The sequence below is a fragment of the Microcaecilia unicolor genome, chromosome 5 (assembly GCF_901765095.1).
Source record: "Microcaecilia unicolor chromosome 5, aMicUni1.1, whole genome shotgun sequence".
Classification (NCBI taxonomy): Eukaryota; Metazoa; Chordata; class Amphibia; order Gymnophiona; family Siphonopidae; genus Microcaecilia; species Microcaecilia unicolor.
In genome coordinates this window covers 103,182,427-103,203,124 of record NC_044035.1, presented here as the reverse complement: position 1 = coordinate 103,203,124, position 20,698 = coordinate 103,182,427, and the positions used below count along the sequence as shown (strand labels likewise).

Genomic DNA, 20,698 nt, shown 5'->3' with positions numbered 1-20,698 from the left:
CAAAGAGCAGGGGAAGGAGATCAGAGAGATGGTATAAAATAAAAATTCATAATAGAAATCTCATCACTGCGGGACCTTGAAGGCTTGCTTAAAAAGGAGGGCTTTCAAGTTTGCTTTAAAGGATTTCAAGGAAAATTCATTGTGAAGTGAAAGTGGTAGGGAATTCCAGATTGAAGGGGAAAGAAAGAAAAAGGCACCATGTCTAGTCCTATATAATAAAACCCACCTGCAACGTTCTGAAGCTGGCAGCGTGGACAAAAACATTGAAGCATTTGTGCTCCTGTTCCCACAAGCGTCATCAACGACTGTGCCCAATCACAGCACAGCAGCGCCAGTCAAAGTGAAATCCGACGTATTAAAAAAAAAAACGCCAACAGCGCAATAAATTCTTCACATGGAAAAAAAAGAAGGGCATCAGTGCTTACAAGAAAACCAGGTTAACCCCCACACCCAAAACAACCCACACCCAAGACCACGTCAACCAGAAACAGCCCCACTCACACCCCCCACTCCCCAAAACGCTACGCCTAACTCCCTCACTAATACAAACTAACAAACTAGAAACAACGCCCTCCTCCTCCCTCACTCTCTTCTACCGCATCGGATCGGAACACCGCCCTCCAGCTCCTCCCCCAACAACTACCAAACGACTCATTGTTTACACAGCACATTATCTGCAGCCTCCGGTCAGCATTTACATCAAAAGCACCCTACCAGCGAAGCCGTCAACAAACAAAAAAAAAATGGGTGCAGGCTCTGCCCTTCACACACAAACAACCCCCACCCCACCCCCAACCACAGCACCACATCAAAAGCCCTACTACATGTAGAAGATCAAAGCACCCTCCCACCAAAGACGAAGACGACAAGAAAAAAAAAAAGGTGCAGTCTCAGCCCTTCTCTCTCTAACTCAGATCTCAAAACACTCTTGCAAAAACAGAACAGAATGCTGCACACCATAACACACCTCCACTGCACCACACACACTAACCCCCACTGACAAAACACACACACTGGCAGTACAACACCAACCTCAAAGCCAACTACCACTTCATCAAACTTTACAAGCAAGGGACATTCAGCAAACCCCACCCAAAAGAAATGGCATATAACACAGAAATAACAAGTATTCATTACCAACACAACACAATTAGAAAAAACACCACTTACAGCACAATCATTGCAAAAAACAAACACCTTGCTAGCGCCTGTTTCATCAATCACAGAAACGGGCTTTTTTTTACTAGTAGATTCATAATAAGCAAATTTGGAGCTAGGAAGGACAAGACGGTGGTAATTAATGGAGCGAAATACCCTCGCAGGAGAATAGGAAATAAGTGCGGGGTAATCTAGAAGGCCTGTTCTGAGGGCCTTAAATGTTAGAAGTGCTATCTTGTAAGTAATATGTTTTTCAATGCGCAACCAGTGATAAAGTTTTAGCAGCAGAGTAGTATGGTCTGAACAGCGATATTCAGTCATATTTCATCTGCAGTCAAATTACCTATTTGAATCCAGCCAAAGATTAAGGAGTCCTTTTACTAAGGTGCGCTAAATGATAAAACACCCATTATATTCCTATGGTTGTCTTATCATTAGCGTGTGCTCTTAACGCACCTTATGAAAGGACCCCTTAGAGAGGCTTGGTATCCCAGATAATCTTAGCAGATAAGTGCTGGAAACCAGCACTAGCTGAATATAGTGTTTTCACAAGAAGCCAACAATCTCCTATTGTCCTTCTCTCCTGCTGGGTACTCATGTCAAAAAAACAAAACAAAACCAAAAACCACACACACAAAATTATACCCCTCCCAGGTAGCAAAGTAAACATCATGAATGCTCACCTTCTCATTGGGAAGGGGTGGGGGGGGGGGGGGGGGGCGTAAGGCCCGTACTTCTCCCTTCTTTCTGTCTAAAATATTCCTCCCAACTTACCAAACCCTATGGTCTCCCTTCCTATAGATGCTCCACACCACAACCCCAAAATGACCTAGAGATCTGGCAAACAAACTCACTCCTCCCTCCTCTTGGTTATTTTTTTTCTATTTTTGCTTTTTAGGATACATGTTGGGGATGGAAGGGTAAGTAAAAGCCATTTTTTTCTATATGAGAGCTAGTGCAGTGCCTAAATTTGAGAAGCCAAATTTAACTGGTTAGTGACGAATACTCTGCCAACTGACTATATACCTAAAACTGCCCTGGCATGCCTCCAATCTTGCTTCTCATGCACACAGATTTAGCCAATTAGAGGGGGTCAGGGAGCAAGACAGATTTTAAACCAGATATATTTTACTGACAAAGTTGGACAGTTGAATCTTTTGAAAAACAGACCACCATCTGCTTTCCCCTTAAATTTCTTGAACAAGAAGCTCCATCCAGAACTAAAATAAAATGCTTTCCAGATACGTGCACATGCACGTATCTATAAACTGCCATCTTACACAAATATCCAGTACAAAGCTAAAATCCAATTGTGAAGTTACTCTCGAGTCAGACTTTCTTTAGTAACTAGCCTAGCGATATGGTGGGGGGTGGGGGAGGGAATACTGTAGACATGTATGATAGCTCATTGATGAAAGCTAGATGGGATAGAGTGGCAAGAAGGAGGACCACCACAGAAAAAGGATTAAAAGTATTTCGTTTTAAGGTTTTTTGAAACAAACTTGAAAAATTACAAAAACTGAATTTCCAACTTGAAATATTCTCAAACCCATCATAAAATGAAATTTATTTGGTTATAATCAGCACTTTCTAATAAACATTTCCCTAAATTACTGTATAATAGTTTACCTGAAACAAAGGATTAGTCTGACAGTCCCAAAGGATCTCTTGTGTAGCTTCCAGTTTATGTACATTTTATCTTCTCAATCCATTTGGTAGTGGAATCCAGATCTTTACCAGTTTGACACCAAGCTAAATTGGCATGAGTGTATTTGCCATCATTTTATATGTAATACACTTTAATTCTCTAACATTCTTTGCAGTGTCATGATCAAAAGTACTGCGCCAGATAATTCAAAAGGTGTTATTTTAATTACTGTAGTCTCAACTTTTTAGATTTGCAAATTAAAGTTTTCACAAAGATGCAATGAGATTCCACTTACCATCAAGTCGCTTGCTTATCTGCTCTTTTGCAAATTTGCTTATCCAACATTTTCTCAGAGTTTCAACATCTAATTTTTTTTCACGTCTTTCTTTATTTTCCCCATTACTAGATCCATTTTCCTTCAGGCATTCCGTTTTCACTAATTGTTTAGTATCACCTTCAAAACTTTCTGTAATAGTGTGAATACTCAATTCCTGCGATTTTTCAGTTACACATCTTCCATTCGACTCTAAGACATGATCAAAATTCTCTGAGTTGCCAACAGTGTTTTCAGGAAGCTGAACTGCTGTCGAGGAATCAAGTATTGTGGTTCTGTCAAGGGAGTTTGAATTTTCTGAAATATTCAGTGGTGTAGGTGGTAACTCAATTGGCTGCAATTCCACCTCCTTGTGTGTTCGTGGGGGCTTTTCTGTGATTTCAGTAAGCTTTACTAAATTGTAGCAAAGCTTTGTATATTCACCTCCCAACCTCTGGCACAGCTCGTTAATAATAACATCACAGTCTCCAAGAAGCTCCACATCAAAGTGCAGATGAGGTAAAGGCTCTCTATTGATTAAGATTTGAGGCACTTCATGAGGGATGGAACCTACAAATTAGAAAAATGAGGTATAAAATTAAAAAGGTACAAGAACAGATTTGTATGGGGCCTCTATTCTAGCCTGGACAATCTCAAAAAGGAAAAGAAGAGCCTGGGAAGCACTTTAACAACCTCTCCCCCAAAAATATTGGCCTTAATGTATTTTAGGCAAGCTAGAAGCATAAAAGCTGGAAAAAAGGAGCATTTCAAAACAAAAAGTTATAGTGTATTTATAGTACTACTACACAGGGCCATACTATACTTAGACAATATTTACTGAAATTTATAATCTACTAAATTATAACACATGTGGAAGTACAAAATAAATTCTCAAAACAATAAAATAAAAACAAAATTATAGTATAATAGTAAAACAAAACAAATCATTCTACCAAATCAGTAGTTTTTAAAGATCTTGTCTTGGCAAAGTTCTACAGAAAGCTTGTTTCAAAAGTTCAGTATCTGTCACTGAAAAGATTCTAGCATATACTACCCTGCATACCATATGAACAGATGGACACTCTAATCTGGTGGAATGATGTGCATGAAATACAAAAGATACTGTTGGCAAATGAATTAATGACCACAATTCATTAAAATTCTCTGTATGTAAGGATTTAAAAACTAACATATTTATTGGGATCAAAATTAAATAGGAAACCAATGTAAATCAGATAAAGAGTAGTTACTTACCTGTAACAGGTGTTCTCCGAAGACAGCAGGCTGCATATTCTCACAAGTGGGTGACGCCACGTCGGCCCCGGAGGATTTTAAAGCAAAATCTCAAAATCTCTTTACGGCGTTCCGTCGCGCGAGCGATCGTACTGCGCATGTGCGCACACCTCTTCCCGCTCGCTGTGCGGACACGCCCCTCAGTTATATCCAAAAGATAGAGGAGACAACTCCAAAAGGGGAGGTGGGAGGGTTTGTGAGAATATGCAGCCTGCTGTCTTCGGAGAACACCTGTTACAGGTAAGTAACTACTCTTTCTCCAAAGACAAGCAGGCTGATATTCTCACAAGTGGGACAACTCCAAAAGGGGAGGTGGGAGGGTTTGTGAGAATATGCAGCCTGCTGTCTTCGGAGAACACCTGTTACAGGTAAGTAACTACTCTTTCTCCAAAGACAAGCAGGCTGATATTCTCACAAGTGGGGTATCCCTAGCTTCCAGGCTTACACAACAAACAGTGGTCAATTGAGTCTCGCAACGGCGAGGCCAGAATAAAAATTGACCTGAAAAGAAGAAACATCTAAATGAGTGTAGCCTGGAACAGAACAAACATGGGCTTAGGAGGGTTGGAGTTGGATTCTAAACCCCAAAGAAGTTCTGCAGCCCCGACTGCCCAAAACCGACTGACGCGTCGGCTATCCTGCTGAAGGCAGTAGTAAGATGTGAATGTGTGGACTAATGACCACGCCGCAGCTTTGCAGATTTCTTCAATAGTGACTGACCTTAGATTAGCCACCGACTCAGCCATGGCTCTAATTTTGTGAGCCGTGACATGGCTCTCTAGAGTCAGTCCAGCTTGGACAAAAATGAAGGAGATGCAATCTGCTAGCTAAGAAGAAATGATGCGGTTTCCGACAGCAACTGGCATTAAAGAAATAAACAACTGGGCGGACCGTCCGAGGGAGCTCGTCTGCTCCACGCAAAAAGTGCGCAGCTTGCTTTCGCCAGGGCTTGCAAGATGAGGGAGAAAGAATGTTGGCAAGAGAATTGACTGGATCAGCTGGTACTCTGATAGCAGCGCCAGTAAGAACTTTGTCTGCATGCGGAGAACTACTCTGTAAAGATGAGGAGTAAGGTAAGGCGCTTGAGCTACTAGAGTCTGAAGCTCACCGACCTTACGAGTTGAAGGAACAGCCACTAAGAAAAAACGACCTTCCAGGTCCAATACTTCAGATGACAGGAATCCAGTGGCCCGAATTGAGCTTGCAGCAGCTGGATGAAAACGACATTGAAACCCCAAGATACTGAATAAGGAGTGATAAGGGCTCTGACCGAAGCATAAGAGCCAACTGTGAAAATTATTGTGCTAAGCTCAACAGAAATAATCCCCCCTAGACACATAGAAAGAATTTTCTCAACACTGGGGGAGAAATAAACCTCTCATGAAGTGGACAGCTAAAGGCTGACCTTTTACACGTTGATGATAAGCTCTCATTGCACGAAGATGAATACTGACAGAGTTGGTCTTGAGACCAGACTCAGACAGGTGTAGAAAGAACTCAAGCAAGGTCTGTATAAGACAAGAGGCAGGATCTAGGGCCTTGCTGTCACACCAGACGGCAAACCTCTTCCATGAAAAGAATAACATCTCTTTGTGAAATCTTTTCCGGAAGCAGGCAAGAGTCGGGAGACACTCTTCTGGAAAACTCAACGAAAACTACACATTCAACATCCAGACCGTGTGAGGCAGAGATTGGAGGTTGGGATGTAGAAGTGCCCCCTCGTTCTGTGTAATGAGAGCTGGAAAACATTCCAACTCCAGAAGAAGAGGGAATCGTATCTGACGTAGCTAAAAAGGAGCAATCAGAATCATGGCTCCACAATCTTGCTTGAGAATCAGCAAAGTCTTTTCCACCAGATGTATGGGAGGATACGCATACAGAAAACCTGTCCCCCAAAGAAGGAGAAAGGCATTCGATGATAGACTGCCGTGAACCTGCAGCCTGGAACAGAACTGAGGGACTTTGTGATTGGACTAAGTAGGAAAAAGATCCACTGAGGGGGTATCTCACTCCCGAAAGATCTTTCGAGCTACAGCCATGCTCAACAACCATGACTGTAGCATTATCCTGCTCAGCCTGTCGGCCAGACTGCTGTTTTCGCCAATTAGATAAATGGCTTGGAGAAAACATGCCGCATTGGCGGGCCCACCGCTACATCTGCATGGCATCCTGACTCAGAGGACAAGATCCAGTACTCCTTTGTTATCGAGTACATCACAACCCGATTGTTTGGTTGAATTAAAATAATTTGGTTGGATAGCCAGGAGGGATGCAACCCTCGTGAGCAGCTTTTGACTGAATAAGGTGGACGGGAAGCCTCAGAATCAAAATGGAGAGAATTAACCACCTCTGAGGGGAATTCCGAAGACTGGCAAACAGTTGGGTCATATCCTCTAGATACCCTAAAGTTGATACCACTGGGAAGCTAGGATGCACTGAGCGGATGTCATGTGCAAAAGTGCCATGGGTGATAAGGGAACACATGCACTCCCAGTCCATGAAGATACGCTGCAGAACAGCCAGGCACTAGGAAAAACATACTCTGGACGCAAAGTGAGTATAAGTATCCTGTAAGTCCAGAGTGCATAACCAATCGTTTTCCTGAAGTATGGGAAGAAGAATGCCCAGGGAAATCATCCTGAACAAAATCTGTTTAGGCCTCCTATGTCTATGATGGGACGCAACCCACAAGGAAGGACCTGGAATAGAAACTCAACCCTTCTTGTCCTGGTGGAACGGGCTCGACTGCATTGCACTGAGAAAGACAGAGAGTTCCTCTGCAAGTACTCACTGATGATGGAAGCTAAAGGATTAAGCTCCCAATGAACAATGTGGAGGGTTTGATTCCAGATTGAGAATGCAGATTGGCCGGTACGGACGTTTTTTTTTTTTTAATATTGGCTATGCTGAATTGGAGCCAGTCAAAAACCCCTCTCCGGTTCCTGCGGAACAGCTGCAGGAGTCTGATTAGGTGCACCCCGCTAACTAGAACGAGCGTGCTGAGGCATAGCCTAAAACCGGCTGTCGAGAAGTAAGAGTATACGTACGACCCCTTAAGGCACAAGGAAAACTACTCTTCTCTTCAAAGAACTTCCGAGATGAGGAAGTGTAAGCACAGCATATCTACAATTTTCTGCTGAGTCTCCTCCTCCAGGTGAGAGGCACACAGTCATGAGAGTCTGCGCATCACTGTACCTAGAGCAGAAATCTAGGTGTTACATTACAAGTGTCGAAATGCCATTGGACAGGAACTTGCAACACACCGTGTGCCACCTGACCACTTGGTGAAAAGGTGTAGCCTACTCCGGTGGGAATGCTCGTATAGATCTGGCAGGACTTGGTTTTGGACGCGATCATGCCAGCCTGGTACGCCATTCTCCAAAGGAGGCTAAGGATGTATGCTCTGGCCCCGGGGGCGCCGAAGCAAGTTCTTAGAACTCCTATCTGTTCTGAGTGGCAGAAGACTCAGATGAAGATGGCAGTCCAGGACCTCGAGCATCTGCATTGAGTTGATTCACAATCTCGACTGTAATGTCAAGACAGATAGAAGATCTAGAGGATTCTCAGCAGAGAAAACCCCATGACCTTCAAGTTCATCAGATGAACCATCATTGAACTGAGCTAACTACTCAAACAGAGCAGCTCAGATCCAAACATTGACCAGTATAGAGCAACTGTCATACATACAATTATACCAGAACAGCTATGGAAAATTATGTTCTCCTGTAGGCAAACTGGCTGTTCTTAACATGCATTTCTGGGCCTGGAAGCCAAGGTATGGAGGCGCGGTAAGTTCTACGACGGGGTCAAGAAGTTGCCCCAGTAGGCTGCGAACACCCATACCAGAGGCAGCATCGGTGAAGGAGACCAGGTGAAAAGCTAGATGCCGCAGGAGGCGGTAGCACCCATGGCATCCAATGCTACCCATGGTCCCAAAGCCAAGGACAAAATCTGGAAATGCAAGGGAATCGAAACCAGACTGCCAGGTGACTTCCATAACAGAGATGCGACCGATGGTACCGATAGTACCCATGGCACCGACGGTACCGATGATACACATGGTACCGATGACCCCCGGTACCAATGGAATCCATGGTACTTGGCACCGATGATAGTCATGATATCTGGTATCGATAGTACCCATGATACTCTGGCATCGATGGTACCCTTGACATGTATGATATCCGGCACCAACAGCACCGACGGTACCGATGTACACATGGTACCGACGGTGCTCAAAGCACCTGGTACCAATGGCACTCATGGTACCGATGGTACCTGGTCATGATATCTGGTATCGATGGTACTCATGTACCGACGGTATCCATGATACCTGTCCATGGTACCGATGATGCCCGATACCGATGGTACTCATGATATTCGGTACCGATGGGCGATGATACCTGGTACCGATGGTCGATGGTGCCCATGATACCTGGTGCCGATGGTGCCCATGACACCTGGTACCGACGGCACCCATGCACCGAAGACACTCGGCACCGACGGTACCGATGATACCCGGTGCCGACGGGACCCACGGCACCCATGACACCCGGTACCGACGGGACCCATGTACCAATGTTCCTGGCACCGATACTCCTCGGTACCGACGCACCGATGACATTCGGCACCGACGGCACCAATGGCACCGATGATACTCTGTACCGACGGCACCCATGGTACCGATGATACTCGGTACCGACGGTACCCATGACACCCGGTACCGATGATATCCACGGAACCGATGATACCCAGTACCGATGCACCGTTGATACCTGGTACCGGTATCGACGTCCAATGCCAGGATACCCCCATAACAGAGGGAGCAACGCTCTTGGTACCGACTGATGTGAAGCCCCGATACCTCCATAACAGAGGGAGCAAAGCTCTGGGCACCGATGGTACCGACACCCGCTGATGCGCCCGAATGACCTGCCAAGCAGGAGGCGCCGAGGCAGGTGGAGACCTATTCGATGCATAACTATACCCAGCGTGCATCGGTCTCTGTCGGACTCCAGAATGATCTCCTTTGGGCATCCCTGGCAGAGTAGAATACGTCTCGTCTTTGAGACACTACTTGCGCTTCACAGGGAGATGATCCGGCCCAAGACGCATCCGCCGATGCGCCCAAATCTCCTTTGGGAATCCCTGACAAGTAGCATAAGTCTCGTCTTTGAGACACTACTTGCGCTTCACAGGGAGATGATCCGCCAGAATCTCCTTTGGGCATCCCTGACAAGTAGCATAAGTCTCGTCTTTGAGACACTACTTGCGCTTCACAGGGAGATGTTCCGGCCCAAGACACGTCCGCCGATGCGCCCGAATAACCTGCAGAGCAGGAGACGCCGAGGTGGGTGGAGACTCGCTTCAAAGGTGACAACACTGATTTTGTGTCACCAGGTTGCCCATTCAGTGGCTGAGCAGGGATGCACCTGCTTAACATACACCTTCACCACTTGTGTTGAAGCAGGCTCTTACAGCTCTCGAGAGCCATTTGTTTAAGTTTTAATAAATGGATCTAAAAATGTGGGCTTGTTTTATTTGCTGGCGAGAGAGAGCCCACAGATAACAATATACCAGCACTTTTATAAAAGAAAAGAGAAGCTTATAAGCTTTGTTTTCATTTCAGGCACAGCCCCTTGTGACTCTGGCAATTAGTTAACTTTTTCTTGCCCCAGGTACAAAAAGAACCTGTATAAATATAAGCCACAATGAGCCTGCCATGAAAAGTACAAATGAAAAATAAAGAACACCCAAAAGGGTAAAATAAAAAAAAAGAGATTTTACTCCGAGGACCTGATGAAAACACGAAGCCCTAACGAACTCCGTGTCTCCTCAGACGCGGAAAAAGAAAAACTGAGGGGCGTGTCCGCACAGCGAGCGGGAAGAGGTGTGCGCACATGCGCAGTACGATCGCTCGCGCGACGGAACGCCGTAAAGAGATTTTGCTTTAAAATCCTCCGGGGCCGACGTGGCGTCACCCACTTGTGAGAATATCAGCCTGCTTGTCTTTGGAGAATAAGTAATGTAATCATGCTGTCTGGTATTGGTGACTACATGGGCTATCACACATTTAAAGCAACTGAAAAGGATTTGGGGGCCACATGGATTTGCTTAACATGCAGTACGTGCCACATGGTCTATAAGTATAAGAGAGGACGAGCAGCATTTAGCTTGTGCCAATGTCCATTAGTGTGCGCTAAGCTAAAAGAGCTCCTTAAATAGACAGCAATGGCCAAGACACGCTATCCAGCTTATTTTCGAAAGAGAAAGACGCCCATATTTCGACCCAAATCGGGAGATGGACGTCTTTCTCCCGTTGGCGAACAAATCGGTATAATCAAAAGCCGATTTTGGTCGTCTTCAACTGCACTCCATCGCAGGAACGAACAAAGTGGACGGGGGCGTGTCGGAGGCGTGGTGAAGGCGGGACTGGGGCATGGTTATCGGCCGAGGAGAGATGGGCGTCTTTAGCTGATAATCGAAACAAGAATGGCGTTTTTGACGAGAATTTGGTCCACTTTATTTGGACCCTTTTTTTCAGGTCCAAGTCCCAAAAAAGTGCCCCAAATGACCAAATGTCCACCGGAGGGAATCGGGGATGACCTCCCCTGACTCCCCCCGTGGTCACTAACCCCCTCCCACCAAAAAAACCCCACTTTAAAAACTTTTTTTCCAGTCTCTATGCCAGCCTCAAATGCCGTCCCCACCTCCATGACAGCAGAATGTGTTCTATCCTCTGACAGCCTTTCCCTGGTTCTGATGTGGGTCTCGGGTGAGTGTGACACCTTTTCTGTTAAGGGCACTGCAGAGTCACATCAGCAATGCATTGTGGTGGGTGTAGGGTATTGGGCTCCTTGATTCCACTAGCTTGTGTTAAATGCCCATGATGTTGGTAGTTGGTAGGCTCTACTCCCATGGTGCTTTTCCCTCTGCTTACTGGGTCAGAGTGTGCCCTGTTTTGTTTCCGGTAGTCCATGAGGTAGTGGCCATTTTTGTAAGCCAGTTTTAGCTCCCTTTCATGTGTTACCCATGTTATTGAAAGTGGGCATTGTACAGCATTCTGCCAGCTCTGACCTACTGCTAATCTCAGTATCAGGGAGACTCTTTGCCAGTGGGGCACAACCTCTGATCTGCAGTTAACTGTGAGCAAACGTGCTTATTCCAATAAAGGACGTTTTCGGAGACATTAGTCTTCAGGTGTCAACTGGTGTGCCAAGGTTCTACAGCAGCAACAAGTCCTAGAGGCCTGGAGCACTTTTAGTGGGTACCGCAGTGCACTTCAGGCAGGCGGACCCAGGCCCATCCCCCCTACCTGTAACACTTGTGCTGGTAAATGGGAGGCCTCCAAAACCCACTGTACGCACATGTAGGTGGCCCCTTCACCCCTAAGAGCTATGGTAGTGTTGTACATTTGTGGGTAGTGGGTTAGGACGTTTTTAGTTTCCATTATCGCTAAAAAAAAAAAAAAAAAACGCCCAGCTCAGAAACGAACAAATCCATGGCATTTGGTCCATACAAACCGTATTTTCAAAACAAAACAAAGACGTCCATTTTTTTTGAAAATACGGTCTGTCCCTCCTCTTCACGTACCCGTTTTCGGACATAGACGCCCATGGAGATAGGTGTTCGCGTTCGATCATGCCCCTCTATGTGGTTTACAATAAAATAGCACATGATACTGAGGGGAGAAGAGTGTGGAAGAAGGGAGAGAAGAGGAAGGGAGACTAGGGAGAGAGAAGAGATACAGGCAAAGACAAATATAAAGAATAGGGAGAACAGTGTCAAATTCAGGTCTTGGGAAAAGCTTGTGTAAATAGTAATGTTTTCCAAGGCAGCTTTAAATTGATGAAAAGAGGATTCCAGGTAGAGCTGTAGAGTGTTGGAATTCCAGAGCCTGGGATATATGTAGCTAAACGCGGTGGCACGGGTAATGTGTAGGTAAATGAGACATGGTGGTGGCAAACAGAGCTGACTAATCTTGGTAGAACACAGTATCCTTGGGGGGGGGGCATATGGGATAATTAGGCTGTTAACATATGCAGGGGCGGAAGGTAAGTGCCCCTTGAAAACGATGGTTAGGATTTTGAACTTAATGCATGCAGAAATTAGAAGCCAGTGTTCAGGATGATGGAGGGGAGTGATGTGATCAAATGTTTTTGCATTATGAAGTGGACAGCAATGGATTTAATTAGCTGCAGGTGTTTCACATAGTATAGTGGTAGACTTGCAAATATGGAACTGTAATAGTCTAGGTGTGGGAAGACAAGGCTAAGAATAAGGGAATGAATGGCTGAGGAAGAAGGGGTCTGCTGACAGCCTGGATACGGTGTATGGCAATAAACCAGAAAGATCAATATGTGGCTTGAAGGTGAGATGCTGTTCAAAGATTACTATGAGAATTTTGATGGAATTGTTGAAAGGGAGAGGGTGGTCGCTGATAAAAGAGGGAGATGGGATGGCAACAAAGGGATTGGGGAAATAGATTGTTTCACCATTTGCTGGTGTTGAAAAATAGTCGACAATAGTGTAACCAAGTTGAAACTTTACTGACAGTGATTGAGTTTGGATATATTGGGTGAAGCTGAAGTAATAGAGAATTTGAATGTTGTCTGCATAGAAGAAAAAAAAAGTGCAGTTATTAGACAATGAGTGTAAGTAGCAGGAAAGAAAGTGAAACAAGTGGGAGCTAAAACAGAACCTTATGGTACTCCAGATTGAAGTGAAACAGTGGAGCTGATGGTGAGTGAGTTGGTAGGAATGGTTGGTAAGGTAGCTACACCACCATTGAAGGACAGTATCAGACCAACTTCAAGAAGTATTTTTTCAAAACGTTTACTTCCATGCTTTTGAGGGTGTTGCAAGCCTGAAACTTCTAGGATAATAATGTTATTGCACAACAGGCTAGGGATTCTAATTGTCGATTATAACCAGAAAACACCAATAAAAACCACCCCTAATTCTGAAGTCAGGGTTTATAGTTGTAACCGATAAAGACCTATATTTGAGCCTTGAGATGACATCATCCTGATCTGTATAGCTTGCACTGGAGTGATTTCCTATCTGTGCTTCTCCTCCCACACTGTTCCCACTCCCCTTGATTGACCGCCTCCAGTTCCAGTCATATGGTCACAGTAAAAGGCAAGGGGGGAGTTAATATAGTCTCCCTGGGTTCCAAAGCAGTCAAACTAATTGACTACAAATCTCAGGTGGCCTTCCTCTTCTCATTTCCCCTTGCTTGCTCCAGACAGGAAGTATTTGCTGTTGCTGTGGACTCACACTGAAGTCTGCTGCTGCCTGTAACCCTGCTTCCTTACAGCTCCTTCCTCGCCACATCTTCCAGAAGAGGGACTACGGCCAATGTTGTTGGAGAGCAAAAAAATGTGCCACAATATAGAAATAGTTCTTAAATTAAAAACCTGACATGGCCAAGTTTTGCCCTCAGGCTGGATCAAGGGAACACATCACAAACTGTGCTCAAACATGAAGTTTTATAATTTACTAATTACAAACAAATTATTTAACAAAAACCACAACTCTAAAAATACATATATAGAAAATGGTCATAAATTAATAAAAACCGACATATAACATGTACACAAAGAATACGAAGGTCCATTATAAAATGTCACAATACAATATTCTACAACTAAATGTTAAAAAAAAATCACCATAACACACTAAGGGCCCCTTTTACTAAACAGCGGTAAGCCCAACGATCGCTAAACAGGAAGTACCGCCGGGCTACCGCAGCTACCCCTACCGGGCTACCCCTAGCGTTACTTTATACCCGGCGCTACAAAAATATTGTTTTGTAGCGCCGGAGTGTACCTGGTGGTAATCAGGCAGTGCCACTCACTGCCCAGTTCTGCCGGGTTAACATGGGAGCTCTTTACCACCACTTCAATGGGTAGCGGTAAGGGTCCCCCCCCCCACCCCAAACGGCTGCATGACAAGTGCTTTACTTGCTGCATGGCCATTTCCTGTGGGAGAGACTTCCCTTTTACCCACTGCGGTAAAAGGGGGCCTTGACGCACGTGAAGAACACACGCCGACGCCAGCATAGGCCCTTGCCGCAGCTTGGTAGAAGGGGCCCTAACACAGCAAATAATGGCAGATAGACCCACATAGTCCATCCATTCTGCCCAACAAGGTGGCCAGAGCTGCACCTGCCATTCTGTGTGGGCCCCAGTCACCCATGCTTAAACACTGGTTAAGTCTTCACCATGCCAATTATATAGGCAACCAAACATGATGTAGTCTTGGTTATAACCACATATCATCCCCAAGTATTGCGGACTGTATTCAACTTACTGGTCAAGATGTCTTCCCCTCCCCCTTGTGCAGCACAGCACCCTCACTTACAGCACGTAACAAAGTGATCTATAACACTACAGTTGCCAAAGTTTCACCTGTCTTTTGCAGTTTGCAGGCCACAGACCATAAAAGTCTGTATGGCATCAGCCTCAGTTCTCACTACTCTTGCCCAAGATAGCTCCTCAACAGCCATGTTGTGTTTCCATCCTCTTTCTATCTGTGCCCCCATGCATTTTTGAATTTTTGACTACCACCTCTCCTGGAAGGGCATTCCAGGTGTCTACTACCATCTCTGTGAAGAAGTATAATCACATTACATAATCACATTATGTAAAATAGCAAATCTGAAATTACATATTTACAGTGACATTAAAAAAAATGATATGTACGAGATAATCAACACAGATACACTAATTATCTTCAGATTCAAATCTATATTTTTAGAAGCTTGTGTGTAATCAGAATTTTTTCTTCTATTATTTCCCTCATTTACTTTCTAAGTAGGGTTGGGCAATGATTACAAATTTTAAATTGCACTTAACCACAGCATGCATTTTGGCCATTTCTCTTGCTCTTTCCTATTGGCTCTCTACTATTGAACACAATCATCTTTCACCGTATTTCTTTCATTCTCTCATGCCCCCCTCCCCAGCCTTCACCCAGATTCTCTCATGCCCCCGATTTTTTAAACACAGACCCGCCCCCCTCTCCCTACGTTTACAATAGCAGGGCTTGGGATCCGAATTTTCTCTTCTTCTTCACTACCTCAAAGTCCTTTTTCTTCTCCTGCACGGCCAGCCTCTGCAGATACTTGAGCTGCGCTGTGCAGGAAGTTGGGAAAGTCTCACTGTTGAGGTAAACATGGGGGTAGGTGGGGGGGGGGGGGGGGGAGTCTGCATCAAAAACTTCAGCCTGGTTTACAGCAGTTTATGGGTCAAAAAAGGTGGTGTTTTCCTGATGTGGGTTGAGAGACTCAGAAATGACATAAAGTCTTTCTTGGCTCTTCGCCCACATGCATTACAAAATAATGGTGGATTTTTTTTTTCTTCAGTTTCCTTCTAAATATATGCTCAAAATTCAGAATGTGATATATATTTTTTATGACCCTGTACAGTTAAAGAGTTTTCTGGATAATAAGTTTTCCAAATCAGTTAGTTGGTAACCCTCCAGTACAGAAAAGTGCACTCGGGCGTTGTGATAATGCATGTACTGAAGGCTTTTGTCTTTCACAGAATTTCTCTCTGTGTTATTTGAGTGTTCCGCCTCCCTGACTTGAGGGCTAAGATTAGATAACTGTCCTAAGATTACCATTTTCTTATTTAGTCTTTTTCCCCCGATTTGAATAATTCTTTAAGAATGTTGTGTATAATTTCTGTTGCAAATTATTACTTGTATATTTATTAAAACTTTAATGAAAAGACATTTTAAAAAAAATCTGTGTTAAAACGCGATTAAAGCTTTAAATTGCCCACCTCTACTTTTAAGCTTTTCCAAAATTAGGCCTTAACCCCTGTATTCTAGATTTGCATGCGCAATTACTTAACAAGCCAATCAGCGCTAATTGCCACTTAACAATACTGACACTAATTGGCATTAATTAGAATATATGCATACAACTTGCTAAGTGTATTCTGTATATTGGTGCGTATAAATTCTAATGTGCGCTGCCAAAAAGGAGGCATGGAATGGGTGGACTGTGGGCATTCCAAAAATCTACGCAAATGGTTATAAAATACACCTGCTCTGTGTCTAACTTAGGTGCTGATATTTATACTAAGTTTTACTTGATGTAAATGGAACGACTAGAGTTAAGCACAGGCATGACTGCTAGGCGTATTCTATAAGTTGCACATTTAATATGATTACCTTCTACATGATATCACTCTAAATATATAAAATTTACATTGTGCTATCTTATATAATGATATGATTGCTAAATCCTTTATATCAGTCATTTCTAATCATTACATGCTTTTAAAATTTAGTTTTAGAATATTGTATTGTGACATTTTACATATATTTAATATGAAGGACGGCTAGGCACCTGCTGAAAAAACTGCTAAAACAATCACCAGCTAAGGGATAAATGCAGAAACCATAAAATACATGCAGCAATGGCAGGGGCTCTACCCACTTGAAAAATAGAATGTAAGGGACGTAGGGAAAAAATCCCAGGTAGAAACAAATTGAAATCAGGCTGACAGACTGGCAATAGATTCAGTGAAACAGGAAATAAGCAGCGGAAACTGTTGCCAAGCAATAATGAGCATCTTAGAAACAGTCCCTGCAGAGAAAAGGGAAGTGAAAAAATGTCGCAGCAAGTTTAATATACCCAGATAATGTTTAGACAAAAAAGAAACATAACTGGCAGTATGGGAAAGTACTATAAGTGAATGTTGGAAGCAGCTTTGTAAAAAAGTTTAAAAGTAAAGTTAGTACTGAAAACAGAGAAACTTACAGTCTCCAACAGGAGGGGAGGGGGTATAGAGAGTGGAGGGAGAGGAAAATTCACATATGCTGCCACAGAGGGAGTGCTCTCGGGAAGTATCAAAAAAAACTACGCAGGAGAAATAGAGATAAGATTTAGTATCGAGAACTACTGTATTAAGGGAAAAGAAGCAAACTTTTAAAACTTTATAACCACATTGTGGAACACGATAAGATCTATCAGGCTGTCTCTTGCAGCATAAAAACAAAAAAAAAACCTGTCTCTGAGTTTTAACGAAACCGGGCAACAGATTAGATTGCCAAATAAAGCATCTTAATTCTGAAAGTCTCAGAAACAGTTTTAGAAAGCAAAAATAAAACAGCAGTCTATAAATTCAGCCAAAAATTATGCTATGCAGCGAAAATTAAACCCGGAAGTGCAGCTAAAGTGGCTACGGGGAACAGAGACGGAATACAGACTGTTTTAATTTCCCTTTCACGTCTTATCTACTACTTTCAAACTTCCTTCCCTGCCTCTTAAAGATTTATAGTTTTAAGATATACAGTGGGGGAAATAAGTATTTGATCCCTTGCTGATTTTGTAAGTTTGCCCACTGACAAAGACATGAGCAGCCCATAATTGAAGGGTAGGTTATTGGTAACAGTGAGAGATAGCACATCACAAATTAAATCCGGAAAATCACATTGTGGAAAGTATATGAATTTATTTGCATTCTGCAGAGGGAAATAAGTATTTAATCCCTCTGGCAAACAAGACCTAATACTTGGTGGCAAAACCCTTGTTGGCAAGCACAGCGGTCAGACGTCTTTTGTAGTTGATGATGAGGTTTGCACACATGTCAGGAGGAATTTTGGTCCACTCCTCTTTGCAGATCATCTCTAAATCATTAAGAGTTCTGGGCTGTCACTTGGCAACTCGCATCTTCAGCTCCCTCCATAAGTTTTCAATGGGATTAAGGTCTGGTGACTGGCTAGGCCACTCCATGACCCTAATGTGCTTCTTCCTGAGCCACTCCTTTGTTGCCTTGGCTGTATGTTTTGGGTCATTGTCGTGCTGGAAGACCCAGCCACGACCCATTTTTAAGGCCCTGGCGGAGGGAAGGAGGTTGTCACTCAGAATTGTACGGTACATGGCCCCATCCATTCTCCCATTGATGCGGTGAAGTAGTCCTGTGCCCTTAGCAGAGAAACACCCCCAAAACATAACATTTCCACCTCCATGCTTGACAGTGGGGACGGTGTTCTTTGGGTCATAGGCAGCATTTCTCTTCCTCCAAACACGGCGAGTTGAGTTCATGCCAAAGAGCTCAATTTTTGTCTCATCTGACCACAGCACCTTCTCCCAATCACTCTCGGCATCATCCAGGTGTTCACTGGCAAACTTCAGACGGGCCGTCACATGTGCCATCCGGAGCAGGGGGACCTTGCGGGCACTGCAGGATTGCAATCCGTTATGTCGTAATGTGTTACCAATGGTTTTCGTGGTGACAGTGGTCCCAGCTGCCTTGAGATCATTGACAAGTTCCCCCCTTGTAGTTGTAGGCTGATTTCTAACCTTCCTCATGATCAAGGATACCCCACGAGGTGAGATTTTGCGTGGAGCCCCAGATCTTTGTCGATTGACAGTCATTTTGTACTTCTTCCATTTTCTTACTATGGCACCAACAGTTGTCTCCTTCTCGCCCAGCGTCTTACTGATGGTTTTGTAGCCCATTCCAGCCTTGTGCAGGTGTATGATCTTGTCCCTGACATCCTTAGACAGCTCCTTGCTCTTGGCCATTTTGTAGAGGTTAGAGTCTGACTGATTCACTGAGTCTGTGGACAGGTGTCTTTCATACAGGTGACCATTGCCGACAGCTGTCTGTCATGCAGGTAACGAGTTGATTTGGAGCATCTACCTGGTCTGTAGGGGCCAGATCTCTTACTGGTTGGTGGGGGATCAAATACTTATTTCCCTCTGCAGAATGCAAATAAATTCATATACTTTCCACAATGTGATTTTCCGGATTTAATTTGTGATGTGCTATCTCTCACTGTTACCAATAACCTACCCTTCAATTATGGGCTGCTCATGTCTTTGTCAGTGGGCAAACTTACAAAATCAGCAAGGGATCAAATACTTATTTCCCCCACTGTATTATTGTATAGAGTTCCAGCATTTTTGGTTCTCAAACCCCAAATGGCGCAATAAAATTTAATTTCCGGATTCCATAATACTACAGTGCCTGCCTTATTATCTATGCAATAGAGTTTAGAGATTAACCCTTGCATAACATAACTGGTAAATCAGAACTAAAGAAATTTAGGTTGCTATTATTTCAGAGCTATGTTCAGATAAGACTAGCTACAATTGCCAATTTCCTCTTCATTGAGAACCGTATCTCTGGAAGCAGATAAAGTAATAACCTTCTTGTCCTCCTTTTCCTCTCCTGAAGTATTAATTCTATTACACCAGCATGAAGTATTAATATAAAAACTTCAACTTACAGTTTTGGTCTGATGTATAGCCCTATTTTCAGTCACCATAATATCCAATGCTTGCAGTGAGCAGTAAACTCAAATTAGACACAGGAAGCACCGTTATTTCGTGATTTCCTTAGGACCGAATGACAGAGATTAACCCTTGTAGTTCTTATTTTCTCTAAAGTTCATTTTTGCAAAAGCTTTGAACTCAGTATATGATACAGGAATTCATTACGTGTTTCAGATTTTTAATAACTAGATGGGTTTTTCTGTGATTCTGTGTTATCCTTGCTACTTTGTTTAGAATTCAATTTACAATGTAGGCTTACAAGCTGTTCCATCTATCATACTGATCTATATGAACATTGTGTGCATTTATTGACTTAATAAGATTTGTGATTATATCTTTGATTTTTTGCATTTTACTAAAATGTTTTAAGAAATGCTTCTACTTGTTTCCTACTTATAAAGCTGCTTCTCCTCTGTATTTAAAATATACTCTAAATTGTAAATTGATTCCTGGGAATATATAAGCTTATTTTTAGCTATCCCTCTGAATGTGAATCTTGATATGCTGTCATGATTTAGGGCCCAAATTGTGAAAGCATAGAAAGGATCAGTTTAGAATTTAATATAATTTTCATTTTCCAAATTGGCTCTGAACTATTACAGAGGACTATAGGTTGTTGTCCTTCTCATTTGACCTATTTAAACCTTGTAAAGGTCACGTGAGGAGGCCTCATAGAAATATATAGTTTTTACATCTTTCTTTTCTGATATTGGCTTTTCTCTATCTCTCTAAATATCATATTAAAAGCTGTATTTTCCTGGAGCAGACTCTGACCACAATGTTTCCTCAGACTCTGTTGACTTCCTGTGCCAGCAAAAAATCTAATCTACAGGAAAAAATTGTTTTCTACTTGTAACTTGTGATTTTATATATTGAGACTATGCTCCACCTACTGGTGCCCCAGGGAACTAACAATGCATTTTTTGATTTTTCTTTCTAATGGTCCTGTGCTGAGATTTGACTACCAGATATTACTTCTTATATCAGC

The 20,698-nt window shown here is 43.3% G+C and overlaps 1 protein-coding gene across 1 annotated transcript in view; it reads right to left on the bottom strand.

Annotated features, from left to right (window-relative positions):
• Positions 1-20,698, bottom strand: part of SIRT1 (sirtuin 1) — a 111,512-nt gene that overhangs the window by 22,456 nt on the left and 68,358 nt on the right. The window contains exon 8 of the mRNA XM_030203130.1: positions 3,102-3,689. Coding sequence (XP_030058990.1) covers positions 3,102-3,689 — 588 coding nt within the window. The remainder of the gene's footprint in view (positions 1-3,101; positions 3,690-20,698) is intronic.